The sequence below is a fragment of the Anoplopoma fimbria genome, chromosome 11, assembly GCF_027596085.1.
Source record: "Anoplopoma fimbria isolate UVic2021 breed Golden Eagle Sablefish chromosome 11, Afim_UVic_2022, whole genome shotgun sequence".
NCBI lineage: Eukaryota > Metazoa > Chordata > Actinopteri > Perciformes > Anoplopomatidae > Anoplopoma > Anoplopoma fimbria.
Window position 1 is genome coordinate 6,744,785 of NC_072459.1, and position 24,059 is coordinate 6,768,843.

The following is a 24,059-nucleotide window of genomic DNA, read 5'->3' on the forward strand; positions in this document are numbered from 1 at the left end:
CTAGAGTTGGGTTAGCTGTTAGTCTGGTTAGCGTTCAGCTAACTCACCACAAGAAAGCTTGTTTTATGTTTTTTCACCAATTTTATTATTTCACAACAGTTTAATGAATAAAGCGATAATGTGTTACAGCAGGCTATTGACATTTTTATGTAATAAAACTGCTAAAATTAAAAAAATGTTGATCAATGAGATTAATGCATCATCATAATCACACTGTAATTGCCATTGTCATTCATTTCTATTTTGAATAACTAGACAAAATAGTTTAAGTTTTTTAATTTTCCAAATTGATATCACCAGCAGCCCAAGGAGTAAAATATTTTGTTCAGTTTTTTATACAAAGTTTTAAACATTATTTTATACTAGATTATAAAAACTCTTATCCCAAAAGGTTTGAAAACAGAGTTTAAGATGGAATCATGCCGGGTGGATGCCGTCTTTACGTCAGAGGATTTCACCCTGAACCTGAGAGGTGACCGTGATAAATATACATCTTACTCCTCCTCTCGTTCTGTGGAGACGCCCTCGAACACGGCCGAGATGTGCTGACCCAGCGGGTTGTAGAGGAAGGCTTCGATCTCTCCTCCGCCATTGGTACTTTTCTGGAAGTGGATCTCCAGCAGATCCTGCAGGGTCTCCCGCTCCATGACGTCGGGTATCCCCGTCAACAGTACCGTCCGACGACAAACCGTCATCTCGGTCTGGAAGGGAAAGGTTTAAAAAAAACCAAAAAACAATATTACAACTCCGACATTTTTTTAAAGACAGTGACAACAACCGAACATCGTGGAGAGCGTCTTCTCTCCAAACACATGCTCACCCGTAAGTTTGTAATCTTTCCGTTGAGAAAAGGAGTCACCCTGACTTTGTGCATCTTCTGTTGTATCTTCACTTCATGGTGCTCTTTATCCGTCAAACCTCTGGCAACTGGTGGTAGAAAAGGTTTCATCAGCTGGGATTCAGACCAAAACATGCTGTCTAGACGTAACATGCTGCTGTCTGTGCAGTTGAAAAAGTAGTTCTCCAAAAAACATGTGGATTCATATTTTACAATCATCTGTAGTCTCCAATTGTTCTGAATAATAACCTCGAAAGGGAAATTCCCACAAATAACTTTGAGCTATTCTCCGTAATAATCATAAATATTAAGAACAGAAGCTCGCTCACTGTCTTTCTCCACAAATGTGATAACCACGGTCTCAGAGTCATGCAGCATTTCACAGTTGTCCACCTCTCCGCCTCCATGTTTTCTCTTGGAGAAGTGGATCTCCAGCTTGTTCAGCAGCATGTCAGTCTCCAGCTTGGGCAGGTTGGAGATTAAAATGTGCTGAGGACTCACCTCAGAGTCAAGCTGCAGGACCAGACAGACGGACACAGGATATTAATACGGGTACTGATCTCCCTCAAGGGGTGAGTGAAGAGGGTATTTGTTTTACCTCCACCAGCCTGGGCAGCATCAGCTGAACCGGCCGGGCCTCCGCAGTGATGCTGCACTCTGATCCCAGCTCCACCCGATGCTTCTTCATGTCCAGGACTTTAGAGGCCACTGATGACAGGAGGAATATGGGAGTTATATATCAACACTACCAGTCAACCATGATAGAACATGGCAGTATTTCCCATTAAGATAATTTACTGGCATGTTCAAATGTATTTTGAAGGGCTTGAAATGGTGTAAATACGAATGGGACAGGACTTTCCTGTGATATCAAGTTACCATGACAACTAATTATTTTATACTTTTTACTCCCTAATTTTAACACCTTCTGGGCTGTTGCCTCACATGATGAGAGGAAATTGTCAAACAATCTATGTACTTGTTTTTGTCAAAAAACAGCTTCAATAACAAAATAAAATGTTTGATGAATAAATTTGTGTTATTCAGTGGCTAATAGCATTCCTCTGTTTTTATGTTCCATCTTTAATCCTGTATGTTGTAGCTTTATTGAGAAGGATCAGTGTTTTTTTTTTTTTTTTTTTTTTTTAACATTACTAACAATAGCAAAAAAGTACTTTTTTGGCAGAATCCCACAGATCTCACTCTGGACAATCTCACAAACAAATACACAGATTCTTGCTCTAAAGAATGCAGATTAATGAAAAACTTGCCGACAAACTCACCTACTTCCTCCTCGAATGTAACCAGTACCGTCCCACCCTCCATCGGGTAAACTATGTGTGGCTTCATTTCAAATGTGTCGGCTTCGCTTCCTGTCGAGCCCCTGAACACCACCAGCCTCTCCGGTACGCCAGTGAACACCTGAAATCCAAAGTGACGGGTTTACTGACGTGTGATGGATCGGCTGCCGGCGGCGGCGTGTTAAGGTGAGACAAACGTACGTTAGCCTGCTGCTTCAGATGGTCGTTTTGTGCCTCCTCCCCCTTCAGAGCTTCCTGAACTTTCAGGATCTCCTTCATCAACTCGCTCTCCTCCTGCTGCATCGAGATCACCTTGGTCTGCAGGCGAGAAACACTTCAGGTACAGCAAAGCATAAAGCAACCTCTAATCCATGGTACACATATTTAAAATGAAAATGTGTTAAGCAAAGGCCTTAAAGTATTTTATTGTATTATTTCGTATATTTTTCGCATATTTTCTGACTTTTTTAAAACCCGCTTTTTTATAATGCATTTTTACTTTTCATTTTTAATTGTTAACCATGTTTTAACGGTTCCTAAAGCTGCAACATAAATACTGTTCCAAGACTATGCATACTTGGTATCTTTACTAAAATAAAATAGAATACTAAATAAAGAACCCAAAAATAAAATAAGGATCTTCTCAAGTCAGTGTATGAATGTGATGCAGTCCTGCTGATTATTTACATATTAAAGGAATAATAAATACTTGTGTCCATGAGAAAGTTTTAACCTGAATTAATGTATTCTTTTTGTTGTTCTTGTTCTTGCTTCAGTGGAGTTTTAGTATCATGCAATGATCTAAATCCTGTTTCAAACTATTAATACACTGAAGTATATCCATCTATTGACTGGTAAACCTTTTTGGTACATTTTGTTTTGGCTTATTTGTTAATTGTTTGTGATATTTCAATATGTTCAGGTTATTAAAATCTTTTTCTCAGCTGGTTGAAACTTTCAGGTGTGATGCACTTCTGGTAACACTCTCATCAGTGTCACATGTGTTTACCTTTGACAGCTGATGGGAAAAAACACCTGGGACAAGGCCAAAAGTGTTACTTGCTTTTAAAGTTTAAAACCCAGCACCAGTTTCATTCTATAATATGTTAGTACAATGTTGTCAAATCTCAGTCACATTACCACGATTGATTCAGAACACCTTTAAGCTACAGTCGGTAACTTAAATACAAATATTTGTTGTCATAAGTACTCAAACTTTCATTGTATCCTGGCAGTATTACATGAGGCAGATAATCTGAAAATAAAAAAACAGGTTCCTCTGCCTCCTCTCAGTGCTCCTGATGGCATTTGTAAGATTCCATAACGCCAAAAGAGAAACAACCAATCAGAGCACAGCATTCTCTAATGCAGCTGTCAATCACTGCTCATTAAGCTCTTGATCTCAGATCAAACTGTAAACAGGTAAGACAAAACCAAGAACCGCCCACTGACCCGAGGAAAATCTGTCACTTTTGAAGCTGAACAATAACTAAAATAAGACATTTGAGGTGATAATTAGGCAATGCAGTAACTAAATATTGATTCATATTTGATGTAGCTTTAAAGATCCCCTTCAGAAATAAAAAAAACTATGATGGCAATAATAATGGGTGACCTTTATTGTTCCATCCTCTAGTTAAAAATTCCTTAAACAACATTTATTCCTTTCAGAGAAACATCTTCTATCCAGAAGACGACTGTGAAAACAATCACTCTGCAAAACGAAGTTGAAACATTCAAGTGACGCAACAACAAGAACTGAACACTTTTAGGACTTTATCATAGAGTCATACCTTTTCATTTGCAATATTTTCTTCGTACAAGCGCTGGTCCTCTTTCAGCTCCTGGACCAGTTTGACGGAGCGCTGCTTGAACTTCTGAGTCATTTCTCGCTGGTCGTCTCTGCTGGTGGCCAGCTCACGCTGCTCCTGGACCAGCTGTGCATATTTTTTCTGTGGACACACAAGTTGCATTCACTAACATCTTGTCTCTGTAGTGTTCTGTTTTTTTTTTTTATTTGTACCATAACTTAGTGTACTTTACTAAGGTAAGCAAACACATGCATCCTTTCATACCAGAGCTCGACAGTAAGGGTTGCCAGGTTGTACAGTGTCACTTCGATATAATTTTAATTTAATCACACAGATTATATTCAAACGATGTCCTCAAAACCATACATTACGATCTATATTTTATTTTAGATTTTTTCATGACTTCCTTTTGTACAAAACGTTATGACAATAAACTTGCGTAGAATATGGCATTTAGATCAATTTTAATCTGTGTGAGTTACATCTCTCGTATACATCAAAATTTATCAATATTTAATTTAAATGTCACACATATTTTTTTCTAAATTTGAACATTCTGTTTTCATATATAAGCATAACTATGTACGTATAATCTGTTCTATAGTAAAACACTAAACTACTCTCTGATGAGTTTCAGTGCACCTTGTAGTTTGCGATTAAAGCCTTTGTTTCCTCCAAGCTGTCCTTGGATGGCTTTATGTCATCAGTCACCAAAGAGAAATCCTGAAAGACAAGGACACATGATTAGAAAAATAAATTAATTAATAAATGACATTATATATATGTTTATGATCCATCAAGACCCAGGGTGTATAAAGCAGGGATGATTTTAGTTGGCTAGATATTTTAGGAGGACAAATTAGTAATAATCTTACAAGTGAAATGAATATTATGATCAGTGATGGAAAGTTAATTCACTGTGCTTAGGCACAGTTTGGATATACTTATACTTTACTTGAGTATTTCAATTTGATTCCACTTTATACTTTAACACCACTACATTTATTTAAAGATTCAGTTACTTAGCATATTCAGATTATTAATGCAAAATATAAAAACAATAAAATAACAACAAATAAATCATGATGTAATATTATAGATTAATCTACCCAGCAGTATTAAAATGTATTAAAATGTGCTCCACTTTTATGAGCTGCAACAATAAAGTGATTGAAACATAAATGCATCAATAATTGTAATTATAATCCAGCAATACAATATATATATATATATATATTATTGTAAAATTGGGCCATTCGACAGAATGAGTACTTTGATATTTTGATGCTAATACTTTTGTACCTTTTTACTTGTAATAAAGTATTTCTACACTGTGGTATTTCTAATGCCTTTCTCGTATTATTTCTGAGCAATAACTTCTTCCATCTCTGACTGCAACGATTTGTTAAAAGCAAAAAATATAAAGAATGTTTCAGGAACATTACAGATACATTTAGTGAATAATCTTGTGTAATATACAGCACCAGTCAAAAGTTTGGACACTCATTCTTCTCATTCAATGGTTTTTCTTTATTTTTTTCTACATTGTAGATTAATATTGAAGACATCCAAACTATGAAGGAACACATATGGAATTATGTGGTAAACAAACAAATGCTCAACAAACCAGAATATGTTTTATATTTTAGATTCTTCAGAGTAGTTGAATGAGAAGGTGTGTCCAAACTTTTGACTGGTACTGTACATCTTCAACAACAAGGAAGAACAACAACATGAAAACTGACGTCTCACCTCATCTGACGACATAGTGAAAGTTATCTGGAATAAATCAAAACATATCAGTTTCTTGCATGTTGTTAGTAAAAGTCAGTGTATTAAAGGTCATTTTTACCATGTGCGTCAATAAGGACAATAGACTGTCAAACTATGAACTCATAACGATACACTTTAGGCTTTACTTTCAGATAAGCAAAGCGTCTGAAACCTCTTAGAATAATCTTTAAAAACGTGGGAATAACTTTAGATAAGTCATGAGAAACGAGACTTGTAGTTTCTGAAAACCTTCATGTTATCGTTGTATTAATGTGTTGGAATAAACTTGGCATATATTGTTGTTTTTCATGAAAAAGCTGTTGGTAAAGAACTTACCTCCAGTCGACGATATGTGCTATGAAGTTTTTCTTTCGGTTTCTTTTCCCCAGCAGCCCTGAACGTCTCTTGTTCCGCCTTTAGGGGGCGCTGCAGCCGTGTGGAAATATTGAAAACAGGGAAAAGCAGATCAGGTGACTAGGAGTGGATTTTAATTATGAATATCACAACTAATATTTTATTTATTTATGTATTTATTATTATCATTAATGTAATATTTTATGACCAGTCTGTTCGAGCATCCTCAGTTATTGAGCTTTATTTTAATTATTGTTATTAGTCATATTCTACCGCTCAGACTCCACTTGAGTCCCCGATCACTCCGCAAGGTTAACTAGTCCCCATTATTTATTATTCTCGCTACAAAAATATATATTTTTTTACTCTAAATATCTTGCATCTGTAGTTACTAGTTACGTTCAAAGCCACTGGTGTAAGAAGTACTCTGATCTTTTGAATAAAGTAAAAGTAGCAATACCATAGTGTAGAAATATTTTCATATAAGTAAAAGTCCTGCATTCAAAATCTAAATACAATAGTATTTGCATCATAACAATTCTTACAAAAAGTAAACACTATGCACAATGGCCTTTTTTAGAAATACATCACTGGATTATATTTATTTATGCGTTAATGTGTTCAACACTTTAATGTTACAGATGGTAAAAGTTGGGTTGATTTTAAAATCTTTATAAACTGTTGGGAAGCTTAACCTATAACCTAAAAATACATATGATTTATTTATTAGGTGATTTACATTACGTATCAATAGTATGAATCTGTTATTCAATAAATGTATTAGAGTAGAAGTATAAATTAACAGAAAATGGAAATGCTGGGTAAAGTACCTGTAGATTCCTACATTTTGTATATAATGTATAAGTATATAATTATATCAGCTCATAAAACAGTAGTGGGAAAATTAGTCAGATCCTCATCTTAAGTAAAAGTACCACAATGTAAAAAGTTACAAGTAAAAATTAACATTCTCAGGTACAGGTATTAGGATTTTCTTAAGTAAGTACATTTCTTAAGTATCAAATGTAAAAGTACTTCTTATGTAAATGATGTCTGCACAAGTGTTATATTTTACATTGTATTATTTCTGAATCTATTAGTAAACTTTTTGCAAGCAGTATTTTACTCTTAAAGTTGATCTGATTTGAACTTCCATTGAATAGTGTATAAAACATTTTTAAATAAATAATTGTTCGTCAAAATAATTATCTAAAAGTATGAATCAACTTAAGTTGTAACATAACAGATGGAGACCACACATAACATATGAATACGCCAGTCAAGTACTTAAAAAATAAACTTAAATAAATGTTCTTTTTTACTTTCAATCACCGCTCATGAAATGTTTACATCTCTTTAATGTACATAAAGTAAAACTACCTCATACAACACATCGGTCAGTTTAAAGAAACCAAACCCGTTTTTGGAACAAGGATCATCTTTTATTTACGGAACTTTTTAATGCTGGACAAATAAATTGTAAAAACAAGAGAAGAAATAACCCGTGTGGGTTTATAAAGAACACACAGGGACTAAAAGGAATTTCTTTAATGTAATATTCCCACATTGATACTGAAAACTGACTTTGTGCCAATCTTCAAATATAGAACTTAAATATTTTACAAGATTGTAGCTAGATTTTAATGTATTTGATGTATTCTCAACTACAAAGCAGGTTTAAATGTCACCATGTTGTTATTTGTGTAGAATGTCATAGAGAGCTTGTTAAGTGAGAAGATATGAGGTGCATCAATGTTTTTGAAGTATAAATATAATTTATTTATTAATATTCAAATTGATTTAATGTCAATGAAAGAAAAGGTTGAAATCCCACATGGTCAAGTGATCACAACAGTTTGACTTTTGTGTCAATATATTCAACATCAAAAGTTATTTTAGGTTGTGTGGTTACACCTTGGGACAGCAAAGAGTAACTCCATTTCAAAAGGATTTTTTAAAAGTACCATATGAATCAGACCAATAATCATCCAGACTGGGGAACTTGGCAGAGACATTAAATATACTTAAAAAATAAAGAAAATGAGTCAGCAGTCAAATATAAATTTTTTAAACATTTATTTGTGAAACCGGGTGAAGTTAGAATCTGAGCTTCTGGAAGAACCACTTGTTTTTGCCAGTCTTGTACCTGAAAACAGAAGAAACACAAGTTTAGCACATTTGCTCTGATAAACACAAAGAACTGAGGGGAGAAACTGTTGATACATGACCAAAGTTATCTTCATCAAATCTGGGCTACTTATCTAAAAAGTATCTCATTAACTAGAAATCATGGCAGGCTTTTTTGCCAGCAGGATTAATACACTAAAACACAATATATTATGCACAAATGACATCGTTCTATGATTGACAGGCGTTTTCTCTCCCACAAAGGATGACAGCATGCGGCGAAAACAGCCTCTCTATTTGAACACTGGATCTTAATAGTTAAGAGACGCCACTCTGCCGTTATTTGCCTGAATGTTCTCTGATCATCCAATCACAACATGTGGATTTAATGCACACTGAACTTGAGAATCCATCGTAACGCAGACTCACCTCTCCTCAAACTTGACCTTGGCCTCCCGCCTGGCTTTGCGCTTGAGGGCAGGATCCCTGAAGACGTCCTTGTTGACGACAGTTTTGTCCAGAGGAATATCAACAGAGTATCTGAAGGAAACAGAGCATTGAGGAAAAATTGTTATTTAAACCCTCCAGTTATCTGAGGAAGGTTTATTGAGCAGAATGTATCTTTATTCCGTCTGAGCAGTTTTACTTTAGAAACAAATCAAATGGCTTCAAAGAGCAGCTGGATGATACCTAAAGATGATGAGCGTTACTTTATCACAGCTCAGATTCTTATTGGTTGTTGCAAAACAAACTAGTAATCAGATTATAAACCCACTAATCAAATCTATGTGTTATCAGTTCACATCTAATACATCCAGAGGATTTAAACTTGGAGTTGTACAGCTTAGTAAGGAGCGACATTTTAGGCAAAACACTTTCAACATGGAACATTTTTCAATTCAAAGTACTTGTCAACATGCAAGTGAGCGCTGATCTACAAGGTTTAAGTATCATTATTTGTCATGTTTATATTGCTCCAGAATGGCATCCTGTGTCGGAGTATATTCAGATTTACATTTCCTTAAAAAGCCATCGTTACATTTACATCTCTAATCTCAATTACACAACCTATCAATAGCTTGTCTTAATTAAAAAATAACAAGCAGAAAGGATTCCTGCATCTGATCTTAAAATGTCTTCCAAGGGTTCGCAGTATGAGTTTCTCAAAGAGTGCGCTATACCTCTTTTAAAAAGGAAAAATATAGAATTTGTTGGACACCTACAGGTACAATGTGCGCAAAGCAAATGCATAAACTATGTTCTACATGTCAACAAGTTTGTCAATGTTTGGAATGTCTGTGATTAGGTTCATTTCAGCTGGTTGGTAGCCAGTAATGCCGATGGTTACAGTATGTGACCCATAGACAAAACAGAAAGACTAGAATGAAGCTAGTCTCTGCGTCGGTGTATTTTTTCCCCCCAGCAGAACCTTACTGCAAAATAATAAGATTTGAGAAAATGTTTCAAGTATGTGCTTTTATCTGTATAAACAACGTAATGTGTGTTGTGATATCTCAATATATGATTAATCACGTGATTCTATTGAAAACCTATAAATGATCTTGTTAAACTATCACCCTGCCCTATATGTAGCTTTTTTTTTAAATCAGCGCATCATATATATAATCTAACACAGCGACTTACAAATTTTACACGATTGAGTTCACAAAGTTTGTTTCAAGTCCATTGTTATAAGTGTTAAAGTGCATCACTTATTTTGCACCACATATTTTGTTTTATCAACTGCCACCAGGTTTGTATTGTTGGAGAACAGACACCAAGTTTGCTGCCACACATCAATAAAACAAGCAGTAGGACAATAAAACACCCCAAATCACAGGAAATGTGTGCAGACAAAGGACACTGACCTGGTGGGCATCAGGTGGTTGTAGTTGAACACCTTGACGAAGGCCTTGATCTTGGACCTCTTGGCGATCTTCTTCTTGCCCATGGTTGTGGTCACCTTGCGGGGATAGCGGTCGATGCCTGCGACCAGAGCGTGGCTGTAAGGACGGTCGGTTGTGCCATCATCAATGTTCTGCAAAGACACAAGAAGTCAAATCAAATTAGTAACAGGCAGACACGATCCATACACACACAACAGAACACATTATTTACCTCACATTTAAATGTGGAAAATAACTTCTATATGTCCACTGAGTATCTACATGTTCAGGGACATCTGTCGTGTCTTTGCTGGCCCATTAAGTGTTGAGGAAAATCTATCTGATAAAGGTTGTATGAAGTCAGTGCGGGGGTCAATGGATGATATGTTGAGGAAAATCTATTTGGTATACAACTTTATAGCCATATATAGAACCTGTTATGTTGAACCCCAATAACCTGGTTGTTAAGATCATCTGTGGAAATAAGTTGACTTGTCAAGAACAAGTTGTTATTCTTTGCAATTCCCATGACAGAGGTAACGTCGTGCCAGGAAATAAGAATAACCTGGCCGGTGGAAGGATAAGCTGTATTGCCAAAAAGGTTATCGTGACATTTAAGAACAAGATGTAAGAAGAGGACCAGATGTGTTTTGTTATGGTCCACTTGGCATGGTGTGATTGGCTGGTGGGATGACCACAAAAGTATATAAGATATGATGAAAGGATGAACGTGTTGGATTTTGTTGTAAGCTCATCTGCAATAAAATATCCCAGCTGGTTGCAAACTCCAAGATCTGCGTCTCTTCATTGACTTTCTGCCACAACATAAGCAGCAGATCGCCTCCACATAGAGACATGTTTTTACCTTGACGATGACAGCTTTGCGTCCGGCGTAGCGTCCAGCTAGGACCATCACCACCTTCCCAGGCTTCATGAACTTGCCCATATCTGCAAACAAACAAAATATAGTCAAACCTCTGAAGCACCACAGTGTATTCAATACTTCACAAGCAACACTTAACAACCAACGCTGCGACCTGACGACACGTTTATGCGTCCCCTGCCTGGTTAGCCGGCTGAGCTAGCATTAGCATCGAGCTAGGGAAGCTCTATAAAACAGTTTTTAGAGATTAAAACATTATATTTTACTCTTACACACGCTATGGGGACGATGTTTAAGTTGTGTTAAAACTACATGGCACAGTATATATAGTATTCACACGGACAAACAGCCTCTGTAACAGACGGCTCCGATGGAGACTGCCATGTTGGAATGAGCGCTACGGAGACGAAGCGGTGCAATAAACAATCATTTTCTACCTTTTTCAATTTAAAATACACGAAAATAACAGACTGATCTGATGTAAAAGAGTCTTTGTCGTAAGTGTGCAGCGATGAAAACTGTTAAATTGCTCAGATTTGGAGCGATGGTGGAAGATTGTTCGTAGGGAAATTTCACTCACTGATGCTGTTCTACGGCCACCGCTAACAGGAAAGGAAGCCGAGAAGGTTTTTTTGACCTTTGACACCACGGAGAGACATACATCACTTCCGGGTGTAGTTTTCGGCTCGTAAAGACTCCGTTTTAATTTATTTATTTATTATATTAAAAAAAAAAAAATGTAACACATCGCTTGGATGCTACAATGTTCACTTAAAAAAAAAAAAAAAGTTTTATTTTTGTATTTAATGCCGTAATGGAAGATAGTTTAGAAGGTACAAATACTAAATAATAATAATAATAATGGATTTTATTTATATAGCACACTTTAAAATACAATGAAATCTCAAGGTGCTGTACAGGGTAAAAACAATCACAATAATCAAATATAATAATAAAACGCTAAAAACAAATAAAAAATAAAATTAATTAATTCATTTAATCCTAATCAAATCTAAGAATATCTAGTAAAACTGAACAACTACCCAAGAAATGTAATCTAAACCACACAAAGCCAAGACCTAAGGGGAAGGCAGAGAGGAACAGGTGAGTTTTAAGATTTGATTTAAAAGCGGTGAGGGAGTCTAAGGCCCTGATCTTCTACGGGAGCTTATTCCATAGGCGTGGTAAAGTAACAATTCCACAGTGTAAAAATACTACAAGTAAGCTTCACAATAAACTAAAGTACCAAAAGTAAAAGTACTCACCATACAGAATGACCCAGTCTATGAGAATAACATATATTATAATATTGTGTTATAGATATTGATGCATCAATGTGTTCATTACTTTAATGTTGAAGCTATCCGCTTGATCCTCCGAGGCTCAATACGTTTATAATTAAAAATATAATGTGATCATGTATTTGATCATTTTATTTTGTATTCTTAATCTGAACCTGCAGAGATTAACAAATATATGTAACGGAGTAAAAGTACAATATTATGCAGAATGACCTTATGTCACTGTGATATTATATATTATTGTATTCATACATTAGAGTATGTGCAGCATTCGTTGTTGTAGCTGGTTAAAGTAGAGCTAATTTTAACTACTTTATATACTGTTGTGTATTTAATCTATAACAAATAATTATATTTCATTAACTGATCATATAGTCTGTATGCAAAACATTGAGCTTCAAAGTATTTAGTGACTTTAATGTAACTGTAAAAAAACATGAAGATATAAGGAATTATTTTTACAGAAAAAGGGGAATTTATCTAGGTGGATTTTTTTTAATAAATTTCAAAATCTTAAATATCCCTTAACCATTTTTATATTTAATTCAATATTTGTAAATGACCCCAACAAATGTGAAGTTAAAGGACACACAATAGACATTTTCATTCACAACAGTCTGAAGGATGCTGGAGAATTATTTTTCTCCTGGTTCACCTCATATCTCTCAGACCGACATCAATTCATTGCCATAAACAACTGTAAATCCTCCACCTCCCCAGTCACCCACGGTGTCCCCCAAGGTTCCGTGCTTGGTCCCCTCCTCTTCATCATTTACATCCTTCCCCTTGGACAAATCATCCATCGTCATGGTCTCCATTTCCACTGCTACGCTGACGACACCCAACTCTACTTCTCCTCCAAGACCATCACCTCAGTCACCCACTCTCACCACCTGTCTCACTGATATAAAATCATGGATGCAACAGAACTTTCTCAAACTCAACTGCAATAAATCTGAAATACTCATCATCGGCCCTAACTCCCTCACCCGCTCAGCCCAGACCTTCTCTCTCAACATTGATGGCTCCATCGTCACCCCCTCCACCCAGGTCCGCAACCTCGGAATCATCCTCGACCCCACCCTCTCTTTCCTACCCCACGCCAACCACATCACCAAAACTGCCTTCTTTCACCTCAGGAACATTGCACGCCTCCGGCCCTCCCTGTCCTCTGCCACCACCAAAATTCTCATCCATGCCCTCATAACCGACTACTGCCAGCATCCTCTATGGCTCTCCCAACAAAATCCTCAATAAACTTCAAAATGCTCAGAACTCTGCTGCTCGACTGCTCACCTCCACCCGCCGCTATGAACACATCACCCCGGTCCTACGCAACCTCCACTGGCTCCTGGTCAAATACAGGATAGACTTTAACATATTACTCACCACCTACAAAGCCCTAAACAACCTGGCCCCTCCCTACCTTTCAGACCTCCTCCACGCCCCAACCCGTTGCCTCAGGTCCGCCGGCGCAAACACTCTGAAGACCATCAGGACCAAGCGCCGGACCTGGGGTGACAGGGCCTTCTCAGTTGCTGTACCCTCCCTCTGGAACGCCCTCCCTTTCCACATCCGTCAGGCTCCCACCCTATCATCATTCAAACAAGCCCTCAAAACCCACCTCTTCAAACTCACCTTCATCTGCTAACCCCTGCTCCCTTTCCCTCCCTACCATCCACTACATGACTCATTCCGCACAGCTTCTCCAGTTTTCTTTTTTACTAAAATGTTCTGTTTGTTTGTTTTGTTTGCTCCTTTGTGTTCTTTTTTTGTTTCGTTTGTCTTCGCCCTATGTAAAGCGTCTTTGAGTACCTAGAAAAGCGCTATATAAAATGAAAGTATTATTATTATTATTTTTCTCATTAAAAACAATTTGCAAATTTTATTATCAATGCTTTTAGTATTTGTAATTTATTTTTCATGTATTGAAAGCGATGAAAAGGTATAAAAGATGTCTTGTTTAGGATGTTCTGTCAGCGTAGTTCTGTGTGAAAAACTTTGCCATTTCAACAAACCAAAACAAAATCTATAATGTGTAAAGTTTTAATTTTTGATTTCTATAAAGTTGAAAGAATAAAGACTCACAGCAGCAGAGTGGTTCATTGACTAAGTTTAATTTGTTTACAGCTGTGGGTATGCATTGAACATAATAAAAAGGAGAAAATAAACACAATTCATATATCCCAATATATTATCTGTGACTCAATAAAAACAACATAAACAGCACAATTTAAACAAACCAGTGTGTTCCTAGCTACTTTAACAGAGTGTTCTGATATGTTCAACCTACTTCAGAGGTGAGTTAAACCATGCTATGTCATAAATAAATAAATAAATGTCTCCTTACATAAATCACAACAAAACAGCGGAACAACAAAAACGGGAAAAAAGGAAGCTAAATATGGCAGCATATTTACTACACTTAGCCTTAACAGAACACAAACATTCCATTTACACAGCAACATAAAATAAATGCCTAAAATGTGTCTCAGGTGCATTTAAGTCACAAAGTGCACAGGTTTTTATCTCTGGAAATAAAGACAAAGTGATCATCTTTTCTCAGCACACCTAAACTGTAGTGTCAGTCCCATAAACAGCAGTTCAACATACAGCAGATATGAACTAAACCTCAGTTTAATAGCATCTATGGTTTGTACATTCAGTATTTTAAGGATAAAATATGTGCAACTCAGCGGTCTCCGGAAGTTAAAAACAAAGTTCTCTGAAGAACAGGAAACAAAACGAAACCTTTTATATCCTACAATCGTGTCACATACAGGATGTAAGCAATTACATCACTCTTATCATACAATATCACTGTCAGTTCATTTTCATTTTAACTACACCTGGAATAGAAGGAAAGCAGCAGTTCTTACAGGGTCCAACACACCTGAAACACAACGTTCAAGAGGTGATAACAACTTCAGCGGTGTTAAAATGGAGTCGGTGACGGCTGCATATTTGTGGACAATGTTACACAACGCTTAAACTTCACGTCTGAAGAGTGCATCAAGACAGCAACCGATCTGCTACACGTGATTTACCACCAAACCAATAAACGCCACGACAGAAGTCGACGCGCTTTTAGCTGTTAACGACGGAGCGCCGATACGTCACAATGCTCTCGTTGCTGTGTAGAAACCACATCAATCGAGTTTCGGCTCATTAAGTTTTCTTCCTGAATTGCCTCAGTGGCGAACACATTACAGTACAGATTACTGTACACATCCAACCTCTCTCTTAGCTGCATAGCTTAGGATGCTATCATGTACACGGGGGGAATGATACGGTATGATGAGCACAGGTCGCAAAGGTCAGGAAGGCTTTTTCTAAACGTGAGGAAATCTCAATCTCCACCCTAAGGCATGTTTACAGTACGAGCAGCGTTGTCATTTTGGCATCTTAAACATAGTGGGTATTATGGTTGAAGCTCACACGACATCATCATCCATGCATGTACTGAAGACATCACATAGTTGCACTTTACTTAAAGATGAATCGCTACTTAAATGACCTTTAAAAATGTTACATACTTGAAGCACAAAGTCATGCTTTTGGTCCTGAACGTCAAGTAACAGCAGTGTAGTTTAGCGGGTAAAATACTTGATTTCTGAGACTGATTGTTTATTTTTCGTGGATGCGTCGCCTCCTCAGAACGCATCCTTAATGTTCTTCAGCTGCCGGACGGCCAGGTCCACTGGGAGGTCGAATTTGAGGTGGCTGATGCGGCCCAGGATGCGCAGTGCGCCCTCAAAGCCGGTCTGGGCCATGTAGCTCCAGGACTGGTAGTGCGGGTGTATGAGGGTCCCAGACTTGCACAGCAGGTTGAGCCACGACACCAGCCGCTGCTCGTTCAGAGCCATGCACACCAGCGCTTTGAACTCGGTGTCCGGTCCTCGTTTGTAGCGTCCGTGCTCCTTCAGCACCGTGTGAACGGCCCACAGCAGAGACTGTTTCGGGGTGACGGTCACGGGGCCGCCCCCTACGGGAAGGCTGAAGGACTGGGAAAGCTGGCGGGCCGGTGTCTCCACGAAGGCCTGCCCGTTTTTGGAGTGGTAGTATTTGACAAAAAGCTCCCACGGGTGCATGGTCTGTGGGGCTGGTCTGTAAGGCAGCAGGCAGGAGATGGGGGCCAGAACGAGACTCATGGTCTGGGAGGGCGAGAAGAGGCCGTGAGACAACAAGTCCTTCAGAGCAATCGCCAGCTCCTTCCGCACCGACGCCGTCAGCTCGTCGCGAGGTCCCAGCGCCGCGTTGCTGGTGTAGTTGACGACGTGTTCGAGGGACGGCTGTCTGCACGAGCCCAGCACTCGCACCTTATCGACCGCTGCCTCCAGGCGCTGCAGCAGGGGCCCGTAGTCCTGCTGGGTGGACTCCTGAGGCCACACGTTCTGAGGAAGGTGGCCGGGCGCGCAGCCGAACTGGCTGGCAGCGAAGATCTGCAGCACGGCGAGGGCCTTCTGGATCAGCTGCAGGCCGGTCTCTCGCATCTTCTGGGCCTGCTCCGGGTCCACTGCAGAGAGGGGTGGAGAACCAGAAGAACATAGTTATACTGGACAGAAACACAGGTTGTTTTGAGACGACCTCTAGTAAACTTTAAAAACAAACATTGAGGTCATCACTCTGAAGCCGGGCAGATTCAGCCAGATCTTAAACCCCAAATCTACTGGCTTTATTACTACAACATTAAATGGTATCTGCTGTAAGAGTATGATATGAACTGACTGACCTTTCTTCTTCACTCCTGGAGTTCTGCCACTGGCCCCCGCTGCTTGTGGCTGCTGGCTGAGTCCACCATCTGATAAGAGAGGATTCCCCACCTCATCTTTTGGAAAGAAAAGCAAAATTAAAACATTAAACTGTGAAATTAAAGACAAACTAGCAGGCACTGCTCCACTCCACTTGAAATCCCTGTATATGAGACCGTGTACCCTGGATGAAGTTGATGAACATCTCCAGGTCTCTGATCTGGGTTTTGAGCTGATCCACCAGCTGCTCTTTAACCCTGGCCGGGTTCACTATCTGAGCGATGGCAGAGTCCACTCTCTGTCGCAGCTCCTCGGGCGACAAGTTGCCGATGTCCTCGTTCAGGTTCACGTCCAGCTTTTCGATCAGCTCGTCGATGATGACCTGAAGAGCGTTAGACGGACTGAAGGTTAAAGACGGGACTGAGTGTCTCCCACAGGTGGAGGATTTATTTGTAGTGGTAGATTTTTAGTGTGTTGGTTGGAAGCTTAAAAACAGTTTGCATTCACTAGCTGAGTCCTTTTTAGCAATGATAGGAGCACGGCAGTGTTGGTCTGTCCACCACTTTGGTCTGACATATCTCAACAACAATCTGATGGATTGACAAAAAATTTGTGCAAACATTTATGATCCCCAGAGGATGAATCCTACTGACTTAGGTGATCCTCTGACATTTCCTGTAGCACCAATATATTTCACTAAACACACAAACACCTCATAGGGTGGACAATTAGTGAAATATCTTGACTATTGGATGGGTTACTGTGAAAACGGGTTCATGGTTTCCATAGGATGTATTGTAATAGCTTTGGTCTACAGAAATGTAATTTAGAGGCCACATCAGGTCAAAATGTATTTTATATGTGTCCACCCTGCGATAATCTGGCGATAGTCTCCAAATGTCAGCTGGGATCGGCTCCAGCCCCCCGCGACCCTGAACAGGATTATATTGTTTTATAACAAAATGTTAGAACAACTGCTTTACTTTGTGTTTGGTGCCAATGAGCAGATGTTAGTATGCTAACATGCTAAACTGAGATAGTGAACATGGTCACCAGCATGGCTGTAGACTCTTAGTTGTTAGGTAGATGTTTCATTTTCAGTTTAATAAAAGGAAAGGAGTAATGATACAAACGATTAAAGGTTTTGGGTTGGCCAAATGTATTTGCACCACGTTTTTGTATGAAAAACACTAAATGGTAAATACCACATAATGTGCTCAACATTTCAGACACAGAAGTCGTGATAATTTGGATTTTACACAAGGTTGCATATCTGTTCGACCTCTCATTATGCAAGTAGGAGGATTAAAGGCTGATCAGACGAGCTGTAGCCGATCTGACCCGTCAACATGTGACGGGATTTAAACCCAGCGGCGTGTTTTGGTACATCGGTACATTTCTCACAATCCCACCTTCTGTCTCTCCATGACGACGGACTGCGGCAGCGAGTCGTAGCTGCCCTCCTGGTAGGCGAAGCGCTCCAGATCATCCAGCTGTGTCTTCAGTTGGAAAATGAGATCCTTCTGTTTTTCCCTCTGAGCCTCCAGGCGCTCCCTCTTCTCCCTCTCACTCTGACAGGAGAAAGAAACACACACAATGATGAGAGAGGGAACAGCGTGTTATAGATCTTGACCAATGTGGGAGCTTTGCATCTGATATCAATATTTAAGCTATTTGCAGGTCTGTGCAGCAGTTTGTCATTTACCCAGCTGCATCTTTTAGTATTTGTGTCACAACACTTACACAAAAATACACAAACCAAACACTCAAAGACACATCAGGCCTCATACTCACCAGATCTCCCTTCAAGTAAAGCGTGCGACGAGGGCATAAAATGACATAAAAACACCTTTAGGGTGGTGGTTATGAGAGATGAGAAATAATTCCAAACAATTGATCAAGAGGCCGAGAATTTACTTCAGTTCAGACTGAATGTAAAGAAGCTGGGCGTAAACAACGGCAGGGACAAAAAGCGGCTTGCTTCAACATGGTTGTGTACACAGAAGCCTTTATTAAACAGATAGCGATCTGCTGGAAGCGTTTTCATTGAGCTGGCAGCACCGTGAGTCAACACACAAACGCATTTTTTCCAACAGAGATAAGAGTTCAATGGGAACACAGCAGAGGTGGGGGGAGCAGCGTCGAGTGTGACGCAACAAGCGCACCTCAAATCAGTTTTAATCAGAAACCTCAGAGCCACTGAGGCCAATCAATACAGAGTTTAACACCACAAAGACTCACTGTGCATGTGTCTGTCTGCATTTATATCAGTGAGAATAGTGTCCAACTGTAGATTAGTGGGTTTATATTAAGTGTCAAATATCTCTGTAAGCATCAACATGACCTGCATTTAACGTTCATTATTAATAGATTATATCAATTATGGTTTTTTATTTAATACAGGCAAAAATACACATAAAAAACATGACTATCAGACAATTATTTTCTCAAATCATTGATTATTACTGTTTTAAAATGTCAGAATATGGGGGAAATGAAAAATGTTGTATTAAACCTAAATATATGCAGTAAACTGTCACATAGGACAAAGAAAGGCACCAAATTATCTCAGTTAAGAGGCTGTAAGTGCCTCAAAAATAACTTCAACCACTAATCGATTATTAAAATAGCGGCTGATTATTGTTCTGTCAGTTGACCAATCAATTAATTATCTTATCTTTTCAGCACACACATACACTTTCAAGCTTCTTGGCAAAGACACCAGTTTTCATGGGAGTAAACACTACACTACAGCCCTAAAGCTGTAATATTCAAAGCCTATACATTCTTTATTAATTTATTTGATTATTTGTCATTTTAAATGTAAAATGTTTTCCAGTTTTTATTCAACTGTTTACATTTTTTGAATGACCTTAAAATGTCAGTGCAAAAAGCCTGCTCTGTAAAAGTAAGGTTTTCTGTTTTTATTTATTTTATTAATTAAATGTGCAGCACTTTGAGCTCCATAGTCTGTATGAAATGTGCTATACAAATAAAGATTAATATTATTATTATACAGTACCAGTCAAAAGTTTGGACACACCTTCTCATTCAATTACTTTGAAGAATCTAAAATATAAAACATATTCTGGTTTGTTGAGCATTTGTTTGTTTACCACATAATTCCATACTTTGGTTAAAACCAAAGGCGACCGTGCTTTTGCCATAAGGGCCCCTCGGCTTTGGAATGACCTGCCGGAGGAGATAAGGCTTGCAGAATCAGTAATCTCTTTTAAATCACTTCTTAAAACACATTTTTACAGATTGGCTTTTATGTGATGTCGTCGTTTTATTTTAATTTTCATTTGGTCTTGTTATTTTATCTTATATTTGTTTACTATATTTTACCAATATCACTTGATTTTATTTATTTCATTATTTCATTTATTTTATTTGTTTGTTTGTTTATTTGATTGTCACTTGTTATTTCATTTTGTTTCTTATGCACTGTTTTGCTGGCTTGTCTGCGAAGCACTTTGTAAACCTTGTTTTCAAAAGGTGCTATATAAATAAAGTTTATTTATTATTATTATTATTATTAGTGTTCCTTCATAGTTTGGATGTCTTCAATATTAATCTACAATGTAAAAAAAAAAAAAAATAAATAAAGAAAAACCATTGAATGAGAAGGTGTGTCCAAACTTTTGACTGGTACTGTATGTATTGGGACCATTATATAATTCAAGGATATTCTATTTATGCCAATGACTTGTTTTGACACCTGTCATCTTGTCTTTGCATGTGTGTGAATGAGTGTGTGGCTTCATGGTGGTTACAGCTTGTGGTATCAAACCTCACCGAGTTCATCATTCATATTATGTCCCATTGTTTTACTGTATGTATTGTTTATGTGCAAGTGTGTGGTCAAGCATGTGTGCCTATTGCCTTGTGAAACACTTTGTATCATTTGTTTTGAAAAGTGCAATATCAATAAGATGTATTACCTATTGTTACAATTATTATGAAAAATCCCAATTATACAGTACCAGTCAAAAATTTGGACACACCTTCCTATTTTTTTCTACATTGTAGATTAATATTGAAGACATCCAAACTATGAAGGAACACATATGGAATTATGTGGTAAACAAACAAATGCTCAACAAACCAGAATGTTTAATATTTTAGATCCATCAAAGTAGTTGAATGAGAAGGTGTGTCCAAACTTTTGACTGGTACTTTAAGTAAAATACTGCATTAAATGTTACAAAAACATTTTTTTTGTATAATTATAATATATGATAACTACAGCATATTATTTAAGGGATTTATTTTGTTACGTAATCACCATGTTTCATATTTTTATAAATTATTTAATATATTAACAAATATGTTGAAAGTGTATAATGATTAAAGTCATCGCAATTAAGATACATGAATTACTGTAAAGTGGGTGTAAATACTTAAATACCCATATTGCCTATATTTATATTATTTATAGTCGGCCTACACATATCATGGATGCTGGAGTTGCACTACTGGATATCTGGATTGATTTCTTTGGCATAAATATTTCCATAAATCATTTGTAGAGTTTAATGTATTATAATGTATGGATTTCATATTGAATATCCTTATATTATATATATTCTTATTTACTTTATTTCATTTCCCATCTCCCAAGGAACACATATGGAATTATGTGGTAAACAAACAAATGCTCAACAAACCAGAATATGTTTTATATTTTAGATCCATCAAAGTAGTTGAATGAGAAGGTGTGTCCAAACTTTTGACTGGTACTGTATGTATTGGGACCATTATATAATTCAAGGATATTCTATTTATTCCAATGACTTGTTTTGACACCTGTCATCTTGTCTTTGCATGTGTGTGAGAAAGAGTGTGTGGCTTCATGGTGGTTACAGCTTGTGGTATCAAACCTCACCGAGTTCTCCAGCTGTTTGGGGTCCTGGGTTCTGCAGCCCACCACATGCGGGCATCCTCTGAAGGCGAACTCCTCCAGCTCGGCCAGCATCCTCTCCTTCTCCTCGGCCTGAGCGTGAACGATCTGCTTCAGTCGGAACTGCACCTGTGCGAAGTGGGAGGTGAGAGCGAGGAGAGAGGAGTTCAGCTGGTCCTGCTCCTCCTCCAGCTTCTCCAGCCTGGCGGCCATTTCCTCATCGGTGGCCGAGGACGAGGCTCTCTGCTTCGGCTGCAATGCTCTCCCGCTCCCGCTCTCATCCTCGGGACTGGCCACGGCTCCGACCGGTGCCCATCGCTCCCCCGCGCTGGCGAAGGCAGCCTCGCTGTCTGAGGCTGACAGCTCCTCCGTGGACATCTGGAAAGACTGTTTCCACTCCAGATGTTTAACTACGTTTCCGGTTTGTTAACCGTCTGTTCCTGGTGCTTTGTTTTTTCTGGCGCTGCGCAGACAACAGCAGGGATCACCGCCGGAGGAACAGGTGTAACGCCATCTTGGGAAGGATGGTTCATACGTCATCACGGAGAGACACGTCAAGCGTGCTGGAAAACACCGGAAGTCTATTCTAGAACAACTGGCTTCAAAATAAAAGCGTCCCTATTACGTAAGAATGGAGATTCTTGAATAATTTATCGTACTGCCAGTATGGAGGACGAGAAATGACAGAAGTATAAATAAATAAATAAATACATAAATAAATGAATAAATGAATAAATAAATAAATAAATAAATAAATGAATGAATGAATGAATGAATGAATGAATGAATTAATAAATAAATACACAAATGAATGAATGAATGAATGAATGAATAAATGAATAAATAAATAAATAAATAAATAAATAAATAAATAAATAAATAAATGAATGAATGAATGAATAAATGAATGAATGAATACATACATACATACATACATACATACATACATACATACATACATACATACATACATACATACATACATACATACATGAATGAATGAATGAATGAATGAATAAATAAATACAGGAATAACAAAAAATAAATGCTAATACAAATGTGAAAATAAATCAAGGAAAAAAATAAATGAATAAATGCTTATACAAATGTAAAAATAAATCAAGGAATAACAAAAAAAATAGTAAATGCTTATACAAATGTGAAAATAAATCAAGGCTTATACAAATGTGAAAATAAATCAAGGAATAAATGCATAAATAAATGTATAAATACAGAAATGAATAAATAAATGCTGAATAACGTTAGCCAGACAGAAGTAGTAGACCCGAATCGATTACACTCCTGTAACCAATCCCGCGTTAGACAGAGGATAAGACCTCCCACCTCATTAGCATACAGACACAGAAATAAATAAATGTAAGTGAAAAGAAATGTAGAAATAAATGTAGGATATGTATTTATTTATGTCCTGTTTGATTATTAACTTTTATTTATTTATCTATAGATTAATTTATTGATTTCCATATTTATTTGAAGGCTGCACGGTGGTGTAGTGGTTAGCACTGTCGCCTCACAGCAAGAGGGGCCTGGGTTCAATTCCCGGGCTGGACAACCTTCTGTGTGGAGTTTGCATGTTCTCCCTGTGTCAGTGTGGGTTCTCTCCGGGTTCTACGGCTTCCTCCCACAGTCCAAAGACCTGCAGGTTAGGTTAATTGAAGACTCTGAAATTGCCCGTAGGTGTGAATGTGAGCGTGAGTGGTTGTCTGTCTATATATGTCTGCCCTGTGATAGGCTGGCGACCTGTCCAGGGTGTACCCTGCCTTCGCCCATTGACAGCTGGGATCGGCTCCAGCACCCCCGTGACCCTTAACTGGATAAGCGGTTACGGAAGATGGATATTTATTTGAGCATTTACTTATTTATTTATACTTTTACTTATTCATTTCAGTATTTATTTAAGCATTTATTTATTACTGTATTTATTTACGCATTTATTTATTTATTCCTGTATTTATTTATACAATTATTTATGCATTTATTTATTCATTTATTTATACTTTTTCGTCCTCCATATGCCAGATCCTTTTAAGGAAACACACTTTTACGACTATCATTCATATTATGTCCCATTGTTTTACTGTATGTATTGTTTATGTGCAAGTGTGTGGTC

At 37.8% G+C, this 24,059-nt stretch overlaps 3 protein-coding genes across 3 annotated transcripts; all 3 read right to left on the bottom strand.

The window, feature by feature from the left end:
• Positions 1-58: 58 nt before the first annotated feature.
• ifi35 (interferon-induced protein 35) lies at positions 59-6,121 on the bottom strand. Its single transcript, XM_054607363.1, has 10 exons — positions 6,060-6,121; positions 5,703-5,729; positions 4,593-4,673; positions 3,933-4,091; positions 2,341-2,457; positions 2,122-2,260; positions 1,437-1,546; positions 1,168-1,351; positions 821-927; positions 59-701 (listed from the first exon to the last, which is right to left on the bottom strand). The coding sequence occupies exons 2-10, from the start codon at positions 5,715-5,717 to the stop codon at positions 495-497; spliced, it is 1,119 nt and encodes a 372-aa protein (XP_054463338.1). The 5' UTR covers positions 5,718-5,729; positions 6,060-6,121; the 3' UTR covers positions 59-494.
• A 2,052-nt stretch (positions 6,122-8,173) lies between these two features.
• On the bottom strand, positions 8,174-11,637 carry rpl27 (ribosomal protein L27). The gene is made up of 5 exons (XM_054607128.1): positions 11,554-11,637; positions 10,956-11,038; positions 10,073-10,242; positions 8,634-8,744; positions 8,174-8,223 (listed from the first exon to the last, which is right to left on the bottom strand). The coding sequence occupies exons 2-5, from the start codon at positions 11,034-11,036 to the stop codon at positions 8,175-8,177; spliced, it is 411 nt and encodes a 136-aa protein (XP_054463103.1). The 5' UTR covers positions 11,037-11,038; positions 11,554-11,637; the 3' UTR covers position 8,174.
• Positions 11,638-14,379: 2,742 nt separating this feature from the next.
• rundc1 (RUN domain containing 1) lies at positions 14,380-22,492 on the bottom strand. Its single transcript, XM_054607761.1, has 5 exons — positions 21,914-22,492; positions 18,438-18,596; positions 17,209-17,407; positions 17,007-17,102; positions 14,380-16,790 (listed from the first exon to the last, which is right to left on the bottom strand). The coding sequence occupies exons 1-5, from the start codon at positions 22,304-22,306 to the stop codon at positions 15,928-15,930; spliced, it is 1,710 nt and encodes a 569-aa protein (XP_054463736.1). The 5' UTR covers positions 22,307-22,492; the 3' UTR covers positions 14,380-15,927.
• Positions 22,493-24,059: the final 1,567 nt, after the last annotated feature.